General features: G+C 45.9%; 1 protein-coding gene across 3 annotated transcripts; it reads right to left on the bottom strand.

Annotated features, from left to right (window-relative positions):
• Positions 1–438: 438 nt before the first annotated feature.
• Positions 439–8,147, bottom strand: CBLN2 (cerebellin 2 precursor). Of its 3 annotated transcripts, none has more exons than XM_048508330.1 (5): positions 8,129–8,147; positions 7,351–7,440; positions 5,758–6,236; positions 2,586–2,705; positions 439–2,046 (listed from the first exon to the last, which is right to left on the bottom strand). In XM_048508330.1, exons 3-5 carry the CDS (start codon positions 6,076–6,078, stop codon positions 1,849–1,851), a joined length of 639 nt encoding a protein of 212 aa, XP_048364287.1. In that variant the 5' UTR covers positions 6,079–6,236; positions 7,351–7,440; positions 8,129–8,147; the 3' UTR covers positions 439–1,848. The 3 variants fall into 3 exon arrangements, with proteins under 3 accessions (XP_048364287.1, XP_048364286.1, XP_048364288.1); XM_048508329.1 differs by lacking the exon at positions 8,129–8,147 and adding an exon at positions 7,680–8,112; XM_048508331.1 differs by lacking the exons at positions 7,351–7,440; positions 8,129–8,147 and adding an exon at positions 6,801–7,006.
• Between the last annotated feature and the right edge of the window lie 4,629 nt (positions 8,148–12,776).

Genomic DNA, 12,776 nt, shown 5'->3' with positions numbered 1-12,776 from the left:
ATGGAAACAAATCGAAAGGGGAAAACCAGAGTCAGTTTTCAGAATTCTTGTCTTTTTAAAACAGCCTGAAGCACTATAGGTAATACAGGTAATACAGCAGTTTTTAAATATATTTTTTAACTGACAGTGACGTTTTAATGAGGAATTTACAATGAAAATACGTCCACTATAATTCCAACATGCAACATGTCTACCAGTTATATTCTGCAAACATTATTTGCATTTTTCTTGTTCTTTGTGAAGGGGAGATACTAACAGAACAAAAAATAAAATTAACTGAAATAGATTTTTTTAAAAAAATAGATTAAATTGACAGCTTCCCTCTGCCCCCCAAAAAATATTCAAGTGCCCAATCATAGCTTCTTTGAACCCAAACAGTCGTTTTCCTGTGGTACACAGTTACGTTTGACACTTATATAAAAGTGAAAAGAAGGCAAGTTGGACATGAAACCCATTTATTCTGAATCTAAAGTCCATTAGCGTTTTGGTTACATTGACACATAGAAGGTGAATTTGAATTCAACCTGAGGTTTCTTCTTTTATCATTTGGAATCAGTGACCTTTCTGGTATACAGTTTTGGATTGACTATATTTGAAAGTCTTTGGATGCTAACAGAGAAAGAATCAACAGAAAAAAATAAATTTCAAAAGTAAATACAATTTCTGGTATACTCATAGCTACCATATAAACCTTATGAAGCTTTTTCAGACTTGGAGTTTCCTGGTTCTGATACACATACTAACGGCAGCTGCTAATACCTGCCTAATCGTGGCAGTCATGATCTGTTGTTTTTGTTTTCAACCTAAACCAGAGAGGAGACAACTCATGGGAGCACTCAGAGACCAAACCACTACATATTCAAGGCATTAGTAATCAAATCCATCAAATAAAGCACCAAAGGACTCCCCAAAGTGCAAAAATTGCTGTTGTTTTAAAGTATGTTCAAATAGAAGATTGACAGACTTCTGGAACAGTTTCTGAAAATGTCAGTCCCTTCAAAGGTTCCAAATTGTAACTCAAGAATCAGATGTGCACTCTCTTCCTCAAATCATGACAAACTCTTCTATTAGATCAGCAGATAGTGCAAGCAGAACTGTTTTATTCGTTAGTTTCACTGCAAGCTACGGAGTACGGATGTGCTTGTTTTATCTTATCAAGTGCTCTAGCTTGCTTCTTTAGCACAAAGAGAGTCAAAAAAGGAAAAGAAAGAACGATGAAGAACACAAGGAACACAAAACAGAATAGTTTCCAATCGTGCAAAATTTGCTTCACTGGATAAAGCACTTCTTGACACAGTAATGTCCAAAAAATTTCCCTCCCCCCAAAAGATACAGGATTGAAAATGAAGCCATTCTTATTTTCGTCTTCTTTTTTTAAGGCTGTACAAACACAAAAAGAAAAGGCGTTGCAAGAATTCTTTCTCAGATGTCAGACTCTTCTTGGCCTTGGGGGTTAAGCCCTGGAGAAGCAGTCAGGTGGTCCCAGCTGATTTGTCCCTTCCGGGCAACGAAAAGAGAATGAGGGAGGAAAGTCAATGATCCCAACAATAAAATCCAAAATTGACTTTACAATCACAGGTACAAATTGCTCAGGTTGATAATTTTGTTTCTCTTAACGATCACTGTCATCTAAAACTAATTAGAGCCGCAGGTTTCCCAAGGATCTGTCAAGAGTCAAAGCAAACAGTGGCGTTGAGAAGGGTTCTCATTCTTCTATTATGGCAGTCTGACTGGGCGGCTGGAGTTATTAGCATGTCTGGCCAAGTTCTGGGAGAGGGAGGAGGGTGGTTTTTTTAATGGTCGGATCCTTGTTCCAGCTTGCAGATCAGGCTTCACCATGACCTCCCTTTATAGTGGAAAGACTAAGAAGCCAGAAAAGGTTGAATATTTCCACCCTCCCATGAGGTTTCCCCTCTCCAGTTTGAGGTGGACTTTGTCTTCCCTCTCCATAAGAAGCAAGACCCCATTGCTGGCTGCTTCTCTGGTGACGTCTTGATCCCCAGCAAAGGCTGAAATCACTGGGTAGCCATTTTGCATTAAACTTACCTAAAATGCAAAAGAAAAACACAACATGAGTAGTCCTGGAAGTTTATGACGTGCCTCTTCACCAATCACAAAACGTTCTGACTGTATAGCATGCAAGTTCACAAGCTCAACCGCAAGTCAAAGTTACTTCATTTGGATATTTGCATCCCGCGTCAAGCGGAGAAACAAAATAAAAATGATGAAACTGGGTCTCCCCGACATGCAAATATGATTTGATTTCAAGCATGAGGCAGAGCAGGAGAGAGAAAGATACTCCTTTTAGGAACATTTTTGGTGGTAAAAGGGTGCCTCCTCACCCAGCTCGTGCACATTTCTCTCTCACCAGAAAATAGTCCCAGCAACAGAGAGCAGCCTATCGGTGCTCGCCCTGAGCTAAAAGTCTTGATCGCATCCTGCTATTTCACAGAGCTGAGAAAGGGCATATTAATAAAAGATTCAGTGTATGAGTTTTAATATGTGTCTCTGCATGCTCTGCTTCATTAGCCTTCCTGTGAATGATTCTGAAAAGGAAGGAAAAAGTAGAAGAGTCTCCAACATACCTGGATAGTTTGTCTGTTATATACTTTCACAACGTGGAAGCTGAAACTATAAATCCCTTTTCTCGGTGCTACAAATATACTGGAAGCCAGGTCAAAATGGTTGCCAATATTAACTAATACCTGAAGGGGGAAAAAAAGAGGGGGAGAAGGTCACGCCTTGATTCCATGCTTGTGGGAAAGCAGCGGTGGGTGAGAGAATTCTATAGCAGTCCTCAAAGCAAGGTAACACCAATGGCATTTGCCATACAATTAAAATGGACTGTAGGGGGAAGGAGTCTGTTTCCAAGGTGCTTTAAAAGGAATCACTTCAGACATCTGATTGATTTACACAGTGGTGTACCCAAAGCTCTTGGAAAGAATGAAAGGAACTTGACAGCAGCCTGTATCTTCACAGTGTAGGAGAAAACATAATATATCCTTTCTGAGACAAGACACACAGACACACAAGAGAAGGGAGAGATAACCTATTAAGCAAGTCAGCTAAGGGTTTTTTTTCACATTTTCCTGTGACAGTATTGAAACTCTCCCTTGGGGCTCACAATTTAATGTGTGTCCCTTGGGGCTCACAATTTAATGTGAAACAAAACTAGATTCTGTCATGTCTTATGTGATGCAGTTGCAGGAAAGGAAGGTCTTCAATTTTTTAATAAGTTACTTCTTTGGATATTTTTTCCTCCCCACCCCCATGCATAGGAACTAATTCAGTTAGGCTCAAACCAATGAGTGGGATGGATGCATTTGAGCCCACAGAGACAGCACTAGCCATGTGTGGATGCAGAGTGGTAAAAAGTGAATGCAATCTGCCAATTAGAATATTGCGAAATGATCTGCCAAGCCATGCTATGAATGTTTCAAAAGCCTTTTGCAGCGGAAAAGAAACAGGAATGGATCTGCAAGGAATGGACTTGTCCCTCTTGATCTAGAGCGCTAAAGAAACACAAATCAGAGCCTAGAAACCATCTCATCACAAATGTTTAAGATTCTCCCTCTCCCTTTCAGAATCCAATCGAAAATTTTGCAGCTAATCTCAGATGACTGGTTATGAGGCTTGCTTGGGATTTGAAAGCTCTGTGAAATTAATGCAGCCTCCTGCTGGTTCCATCTTAAACAAAGGATTATCAAGATCGGACTCAAAGCTCACTGGTGCAGTACAACACACTTTAATAGAAGAGCTCCACAGATTCTTGTTTGGGGTATTTTTGCCTGCTGGGTAGCTCCTTATTCAGAACTTTTTACAAGAGCCTCACTCAAGCCAAAAGTGTTCATTTGCGTGTACACAAAAAGGAGTGAAAACAGTATTCAAACAGTAGTCAGTGAAAAATGTTGGCTATCTTTTACATAGCCCAGATTCAAATCTTTTAAGGATATTAAAGAAGGAAAGATCTGCACAACCAGATTCTATTTCCCGATACTATTGTTTCAATTAAGTAACCAAGGCACACCTTTGCCACTACCTGTTATTTACCTGAAAGCTGTGATTAAAAGCTCCATACACAAACCAAAAATACATAAATAAACAAAATAAAAACTGCAATACTTAAAAGTCTACTTACTGTAAAGATTGATGAAGTCACATAAACATTATTAACAATTTTTAATGTATACATGAAGAACTATCGGTCTACTGTTACAGCTCTCTATGTTGACAGGGGGGAGACAGTAGAAAAATTCTATACTAACAAAAAGAAGTGCATTTCTGTAAATGCAAAATTGGTTTTTTGATAATTTGTGACCACTGGAAAAGCAAACAGATAAAACACGGTGAGAAAAGAGAACCAATAGATAAGTGATGTCAAAAAAGCTGGTAGGAGATTATTCATGTTGGGTCATTCTGGGTGGATTTCCATTCATCTTTGTGTACACACAAATAAATATTTAGCCTTAAATCAGTTGCCACTAACAAGTATCTTCAGTACATATGCTATATTTTAAAGATTTCAAAAAATCAGCACTTTTTCTCTTTTTTTCTGTATTTTAGCCATTAGATTGGTCACAATATGCGCATGAAGGCTACCTCCAATAACTAAAGAGGAAAAGCTTAAGAATGCAGTGCCTACAGCTGACCTCATGCTGCTCTACGCCCAAATTTTGCAACTTCCTCTCCACCAACCTTTCTGTTTTTACCCACCTTTTAAATCCCAGAACCTCAACACTGGCAAAACCAGGTGTTGGAATGTTAGTGGCAGAGAAGGGAGACACTGTAACCGAGGAGTCACCTTCTTTTCTCTTGCAGATACTTGGTGACTGCAAGATCATAGGCTAACTGGACAGCATGGGGCTCAACATGGAGGGGAGAGAATTGGGGAACACTTTTCTGGGTCCTTGGAGTCCAGAATGGACCTGGCCTAAACTACAAGTCCATCTTCACGGTCCACCAAAAACTGTTTTCAGCATGACTTGTAATGTGAGGAATGAGATGGGGTCGGGTGAAAAAATGATGCTTGAGCACTAAGGCTACTCAAGCACAGAACCTGCCAAATCCAAAGGTTGCCACCGGAGCTGCTAGGATGCTGACTATAAAGTACTAAAGTGAACCTAAAATTGGGAGTCAGAGAGAGAAGGTGAAGCTGGCAGGAAGGACTGAAGGGAGGGGCAGCTATGAGAATGAGGTTGCAGGAGAGTTAGTTCAGGTAGAGATGGAGTTGGGGCTCTGTTAGAGAAATGCCAGGGAAAGGACCAGTGGGTCTGCACCTGAGAAGGGTCACTGGGGAACAGGGCTGACTTTAGGAAGACCAGAGGAAAGGATGTGGGGGGGGGGGAATGGAGGACGTGAAGCAAAATGTAGCTGGGGTTAGCCATGCAAGTGAAGAATGGAAAGAGGATGCTAGTCATTGATGTTGGAAGGGAGATAGAGAGGCTCAGAGAAGAGATGGTCCTGGGACAAAAAAGAAGGCTGATCCATATGTAGAAGGGGAGAAAAGAGTGGTTGGTTTAGGGACAGCAAGAATGGAGACTGAGCAAGGAACAGAAAGGGTGATGGAAAGAAGAGAGGGAGATGCTACCACCAGGGGGCGTAGGAGAAGAACGTAGCTGGGGGTTGCGACCTGTGGGAGCTTCTCAAGAGAAGGGGAAAGGCTTAAGGAAGGGAAGGGAAGCATCACTGGAACGGCGGGGTGGGGCTTAAAGGAGAGGGGCGGGGCCGGCGTAGGGGGCGGGGCCGGCGCTGCCTGACCTGGTCGAAGTAGATGGTCATGGTGCGGTTGCTCATCTCGGAGGGCTCGTGATTGGTGCTGCGCGTGGCCGAGAAGGCCACCTTGGCGCTGCCGGAGCGGACGGAGATGCCGAGCGAGGAGGTGATGGCGCCGTCGGCGGACGGGCTGGAGTCGCACACCACCAGGCACTTGCCCTCCAGAACGATGGGCTCCGTGTCGTTCTGCGTGGTCACCCCAGGGCGGGCAGCCGGCAGCAGCAGGAGCAGCAGTGCCAGCGCAGGCGTCAGCCAGGAGGGGCCGCCCGACAGCGCCCCCCAGCGCCCTCTCGGCCGCCCGGGCATCTCGCCGCAGCGCCCGCCACCAGCCGCGGGCTCCAGAAGGGGCGGCCGGAGGGCGGCTGCCTCGGCTCTCGTACCGGGGCTCCAACGGGAGCCGAGCCGAGCTCAGGGCGCTTCTCCGGCGGGGCGGCCTCACAGGCGGGCGGGGAGCGCGCTGCAGCCTGCGGGGAGAAGAAGAAGCGATGTCAGAGAGCAGATCCTCCAAGGGCCACCGCGTGGGGGCGCCCTGCTCGGTCTCTCGCCAGGCCGGCGGAGGCTTCGACGGGGCGGTCGGCTGCTTCGTCGCAGGCTCCCTTAGGAAGCCGTCAGCCGCGTCGCCAGCCCCATCCTCCCAGCGAGAGAAACGAGTGACCCTTCAGCCTGTACTGCGGAGGGAACTGGTCGTTGCTGGCCTTCATGTACCATACAGATGCTACCGTCTAGCATAGTGTTGGTGTGTGTATACATGTCATCTGACAACCCCCAGCTGATCCCCGACATTTGTAGAGCGTGGCAAACATTCAGGCTGAAATCCCAGGAGCTTTTCTCTGGCACTCAGCTTCACCAAGTCCAATAGTACTGTTCTGAATAAACAGGCATAGGTTCAAACTGTTAACCGCCCCCCGCCCCCCATAAAGAAAAAAAGACATTGTAGGAGGATCGTCCGCCTGTCTCTTCGCTTCCACGCTACACTGTTCTTTAAGCGCTTTTCAGTAGTTTACACTGGGGGAGTTGAAATTCTGCACCTAGGTTCAATACGAATGACAGGCGCTCAAGGTCTCGCTCCGTCGCCTCTCCCAGATCTTGCAAACACGCGTCTCTCTCTAGCGCTTTCGGTTAGTTGGGAGGCGGGCGCCCCAGCAAAGCGGCATCCCCCGCTGCACGGGCTTGCTCTGGGCATCCCGCACGTTCCCACGAAATTTCCGCCTGGATAGCTTCGCTCCGATTTCTATTTTCCTCCCCGCCCAATCCGCAGGCCTTTTAAGCCTCGATCGGCTGCATCCCCGCCCAGTTGAAACAAATCCGGTCAATCCACGCAGGGAGAGAATTCTTTTTAAAAAATAAATAAATCCCACCAAATTTCTCCCGCCCGGCAAAGTTCACGAGTTCTTTCCCCGCTAAAGAAAGTTCGACGTCGGGGAGGCACGCCCGCCTTGCTCTCCTTCCCCACCCCCAGCCGAGAACGGACCCCAACCCAGCCCAAGAGCCGTGCCTCCCGCCTCCTTTCCTGGGGGGCAGGCATCCGGATTCTGAAATCCCTCCCAGGGAAATGGGGAGAGGGGACGCGCCGTTTACCTGGCAGGTCCATGGTGGTCGACAGTCAAGCGGGCTAAGGGTGGCCGTCCGTGGAGTTGTATTGCTTAGAGAAAATGAGCCGAGATTGGGCTGGCAGGAAGGAGAAGAAACAGGATTCGCCTCATTCTCTCCCGCCCATTGCCAATAATTCCCCCCCGCCTTTCTTCTTCCCACCCTCTCCCTCTCTCAGACACATTCACACCCGTCACTGCTTCTCACACCAGATAAACTCTAGACCCCCCCCCCCCCGGAGCGCGCGCGCACACTCGCACTTCCAGATCTGCTCTGGACAAATCTCCCCCCCCCCCCCCCCGCAACCTTACACACACCAGCTTCTTCCCAAGCTTTCCTTCCTCTGGTCAGTTTCCCAACAGGCGTGCCGCACTCTGGTCAATCCCCCCCCCCCGCCCCGCCGGGCGCTTGTGACGCTTTGAAACAAGGACGGCTTCAAACCGAAGCGCAGGAGACTCTTGCCCCGGAGCGACCTTCCAGCTCTCCCCAAAGAGCCACCCTGCTCTTTTTAAAAGACACTCGCTCGAGAAGAGAAAAGAAAAGATCGACGCGCCTTGGCCGATCACCCCCTCTCCTGGCCCTCCAGTGAAGGTCAAGCATCGGCAGCGGAAGGATGCCTGGAAGCCATTGGAAAGCACAAGGAGAGCCACCGGGACCGTCGTTTACGGTTGGCAACGGGCACACGGGTGCAGAAGTTCGAGAAACAGGTCCCCGGCAAAGTGCGAGCTCCGGGAAAGGGCAGAGAAAGCGGGTTTTGATTTCATACCTCTGGGCACCGGGTTTGTCTAAGCAACGGATTTCGTTTTCTTTGGGATTTGCGCCCCCCACCCTCACCCCTTAGGATATACGATTAAGCTACTTGGGGAATAAGGGGAGTGAGGCGGGGGATGCCTTTAGCCGCCCTGGACGCTCCAACTTCCAAAAGCGGTGGGAGCCCGCCACCTAGCGGCGAACATCGCCTTTGCTCTCGGATGGGCAATCGGAATTTAGAAGACCGGCGGAGGTGGGTGGATTGTTTGGGCGAGGGAAAGAGCATCGGTGGCGGGATTCCCGGGGAGAAGGGGCGGAGGGTGAACTTTCAGTGGACCTCCTTTGTCCCTCTCGCCTTTTCTCCTCTCTCAATGAGCCATGGAGGGCATCCAGTCTTCGCAGATCTCTTGCTGCTTTCCCAAGCCAAATGCTGCCATTAGGATAGACGTCGCAGTCATGGTTAGCCTCAGTTAAGGGCTGCCAAACAATTCTCGCAGCTCAGCTTATGCAGGTTAGTGATGAAAACCAGACAAAGGCGTGCAGGCAGGAAGAACCCAATCATTCAGTTTGCCATGTCCCCGGATTATTTTTGGCTGTATTTCAGAGCATTAAGAAAACCATTTGGCTCCTCAGAGGAAAGGATGGGAACAGAAAGCCTGCCCAACAGCCCCATTTATTTCCATACTGATCTTGAATCTACATTCACTAAGTATCAGGACTTAACTTGAAGCAGGGATCTCCTGCTTTAAATCCCTTGCATAAAGTCAATTCCCTAATATGGTCATCTTATTCTAGACTGGAATGCCTCTGACCCTGTTTAAGGAGCAACACCGATCAGCATCCACATATCAAAGTCAGGAAGAGCGATTTTTGAGGGGTTTTATTTATTTAAGATTATTTGCATTATTTATAGTCTGCCTTATCTCACTGAGATTCAAGGTGGAATACACAGCGAATCAAATGCAATTAATATTATCCAATAAACAAAGGTTAGGTTGCGGAAATGGGAAAACCCAGTTGAAACAAAGCTGAAACAAAGCTTATTTATTAACGAGATATGGTAAACGGTGCAGAAATTGCATAGTAGAATCATACTACATAGTAGAATCTGCCCATTGTGCTCAGTGTAGATTTTAACTGTGTCATTGTCTTATAGGTTTATAGCTATTGTATTTAATCTTGTTTATATAAATTGTTGTGCACCCCCTCCCCCGCCAAGCCTGAAAGAAACAGAATAAAATAAAAAGAAATATTTAACAGCAACACACAGTACATACTACATGCAGTACACTGTTCTGGTACTTTACTGAATGTTTTTTTTTCAAAAACATTACAGTACCAATCTAATTCCTTATGGAAAAACAGCCCCCCTGAATAATTCTGTCTTGCACAGTCTGAAGAAAGCCAGAAGGGTGGGAGGCAGTTTCATCAGGTGGGGACCACAACAGAAAATGAATACGTATGGAAAAACAGGGAAAGAGGCAGAACTGTAGTAATGAGCAAAAACCATAAAAGGCCTTGTAGGTCCATACCTTGAATTGGGCCGGGGAATAGGTGAGCAGCCAATGGAGTGACTGCAGAATGTAAGTTGGTATCCACATGGGTGCGTGAAATTCTCTCCTGTCTAAGAAGAGATTTCCCCACCTCGAGGATTATGACCCTCATACAACTCCCAAGGCTACTGGAGACTAATGTAGATCTAATGATCGAACATATGCAAAACAGTGCAGAAAATAGGAACAAAAGGAGCAAGGTGGTCACTGGAGCAACAACTGACCTGAGCACAGCTACAATTCATGTTCATTCTTCTTCAAGAGGAGAAGAAATTGCAAGTGACAGGCGAGAGAGGGAAATGGAATTGATCAGTGTCAAAGTTTAAAAAAAAAGTTTCCCCCTCCCATCTGACCCAGGGAGCTTTGACTCCTGAAAGCTCATTCTTTGAAAATCTGATGTTTCTCAAAAGTGTTACTGGACTCAAATCTAGATGGTAAAAAGAAAAGCAAATAGACTGGTGAAGACCTCCTGACAGCTTTAAGATGGAGCGATCATTGTGGCAGGTGAGAGGGAACAGGAAACTGGCCATTGTGGTCAGCGTTGGCTCAGCCTCAGCCAGGCACTCTCACACTACTTTCTGCAGTCTGCTCACCTTTGGCTGCTATATATTGTGGTGGGGGGCAGCAGACCTGATAATTGGGCTCCACTTTAGTCCACCCAGTACACAGGTGAACAAGCAACTAAGGCTCCCTGTCTGGTGGAAGCTGAGGTGTGTGTGGGGAAGGGGAGGAAGGAATTCTACCTCATGTCCCAGCAAACAAAAGTCAGCTGCTGTCCAGGGAGGAAGTTTTGGAGGCAGGAAATGCTTGGACTGGGAGTGGGTAGCTAAGTAATCTCTCGCCACAACGTGTGTGAGCAGGAGTGTGACGGTTTCTTTTGTCCAGCTGCTTCCAGCTAACTTGTGAAACTTCACATTCATGCTGGGTGCCACGGGCAGTGAGATGTGGCTGATTTCGTGGCACACAAAAACATGAAGGGCAGTAGCCAATTCCAGGTTTTGGGGAGGAAGACAGTAAAGAAATTAAGAAATAAAGAAATTAACGTAGATCAAGCAGACTTATTCTGTGTATGTGCATGCACAGACATTGAAGCAGTCAGCTTTGGTTTCCCTCATTTGACCTAGACCCTTGTGATCCTTGGGGAGATGACAGTTTGGCAACTCCAGTACCATCAATTCAAGGGAGATCCAGACAGCAGGCATTAAACACAAGGGTGGGAGGAAGAGGAAGAGATGGCGTGGAGTGAGAAATTAAAATGGCACTGAACACAATTGCAGAAGTGTTCCCCATGCACCTCACTGATAAGGCTGAATGAACAAATCACTAGCAGAGGGTTCAGAACTTTTAGGAGCAATCCTGGACAGACTTCTTAAGAAGTCAGAAAATGAGTTTTTTTCATGAGATGAAAGCTTATCCTCAGAAGGAGAAATAATATCATTCAGGTAAAAAGGAAACAAAATGGACAAAATTGTAGGGCATGATAATTATGACATCCTTTGGTTAGATTGAGAAAACAGGCAGATTAGTCCAGACTAGATCTCATTGACTGAGGTCCACATACAAAGGAAAGCAACTAGGTATTTTATACAATCCTTGTAAGGTGGCACAGTCTAACCTGACCTTGTTAGAGCTCAGAAACTAAGCAGGGTTGGCCATGGTTAGTGTATGCATGGGAGACCTCCAAGAAAGTGTAGAGTTACTATGCAAAGGCAGACAATGGCAAACTGCCTCCTTTTGCCTTGAAACCGCTATAGGGATGCCATGAATTGGCTCAGTTTCACATGAATGCAGTTTTCCACCCCCCGCCCCCCATAGGTATAGTAAACACATGCTAGGAGATGAATAAACACAAAAATGCAAATTAAAATGGATAAATTATGTAGCAATGAGTTACATAGGTCAACAAGCCAGTACTAATCACATAGTCCATAATTTCTACAAGTAGACATTCAGAAACCACAAGGAAGGTTATCAGCACAGAAGCAGTTCCCTAGACTCCCTTCAGTGTACTTTCAGTACCTGGAAAATGGGTGACAAAAAGTAAAAGTGACCTGAAATCACAAGTAAGAAGAAATAGAGAATAACTTCCTGGGTAGAGCAGCCAACATGCATAAGATTATATAACTCTTCATATAAGCTGTTAGATGATTATCTTGTGGGTCATTTCTTTCCTGAAAGCAAAGGAAAATAAACATAAAACAAACCTCCAGTAGACTATAGTTTTCAAACAATGTGAGCTAACATTCCAAACATCCCTCAAATGTGATGGCATCCATAAAAAAAAAGAAACAAGTTGATGTCACATGATCATTTGTGAGTCTTGATGTCCTGATCATTCATTTGTGAGTCTTGGGATTGCTTTTTGGAGTCAGGCGGGGACATCGGCTTCAGGACCACAACACAGGTTGAAAAGTAAAGGGGCAAGGACACAGCCTTGCTTGACACCCTTATTAGATTCCAAAAACCTTGTATGGTGCCTCAATCTGGCTAAATCACAATCTAAAGCCTCTTGAGTCTATACAATCTAGCTTTTTTCGCAAACTACTTGGAATTTCGAACACCGTGTCATATCTCTCTTTATGTTCGGAATTAGGTCTAAATCTTCTCGAAACACGTATATGGCTCTCCTCGCTTCGATACTGGCTGCGCCTCCATTTTCGATCAGAGCAGGACAGCCTAACAAAGCGAATGCTTTCGGATTCCTACCTCTCCACTTGGAGTCTTCTGATCAAGGAAAAAATTAATTCATTAGGCTTCGCTTTAGACTTCTTCATGAACATGGACGAAGCGCAAATAGTCAAACTTCTGTCGCTAAGGCTACTCGAATGGAAAACCAATTGCTTTCTACTCAGCACATGAAGGGCATTTTACCGGAGGGCGCCTACCTTCCCCCCTTCAGTAAAGGGCTACCAAGGTATTTCTACAATATATCTTCGCCGTACCTCCGACGTACCTTAATGCTAGCCCGACTGAACGCCCTACCCTCAGCAGTCCTGAGCGGCAGATTTCTCCAGATCCCATACCAACAAAGAACGTGTCCCTGCTCACAAAAAGCCATCGAAACAATCGAGCACATCCTCCTAAATTGCGAACTATATGCTTCATCTAGAA

This window comes from Sphaerodactylus townsendi, linkage group LG09 (genome assembly GCF_021028975.2).
Source record: "Sphaerodactylus townsendi isolate TG3544 linkage group LG09, MPM_Stown_v2.3, whole genome shotgun sequence".
NCBI classification, from domain to species: domain Eukaryota; kingdom Metazoa; phylum Chordata; class Lepidosauria; order Squamata; family Sphaerodactylidae; genus Sphaerodactylus; species Sphaerodactylus townsendi.
The sequence above is the reverse complement of the archived record's forward strand: the minus strand, read 5'-3'. Positions and strand labels throughout refer to the sequence as shown.

Excerpts from the sequence above, each read along its gene's own strand:
- CBLN2 (XM_048508330.1), bottom strand. The coding sequence starts at position 6,078 with ATGCCCGGGCGGCCGAGAGGGCGCTGGGGGGCGCTGTCGGGCGGCCCC. Across the intron at positions 2,706-5,757 it reads TGACCATCTACTTCGACCAG|GTATTAGTTAATATTGGCAA; the intron begins GTCAGGCAGCGC and ends TTCCCCCTTCAG. Across the intron at positions 2,047-2,585 it reads ATAACAGACAAACTATCCAG|GTAAGTTTAATGCAAAATGG; the intron begins GTATGTTGGAGA and ends TTTGCATTTTAG.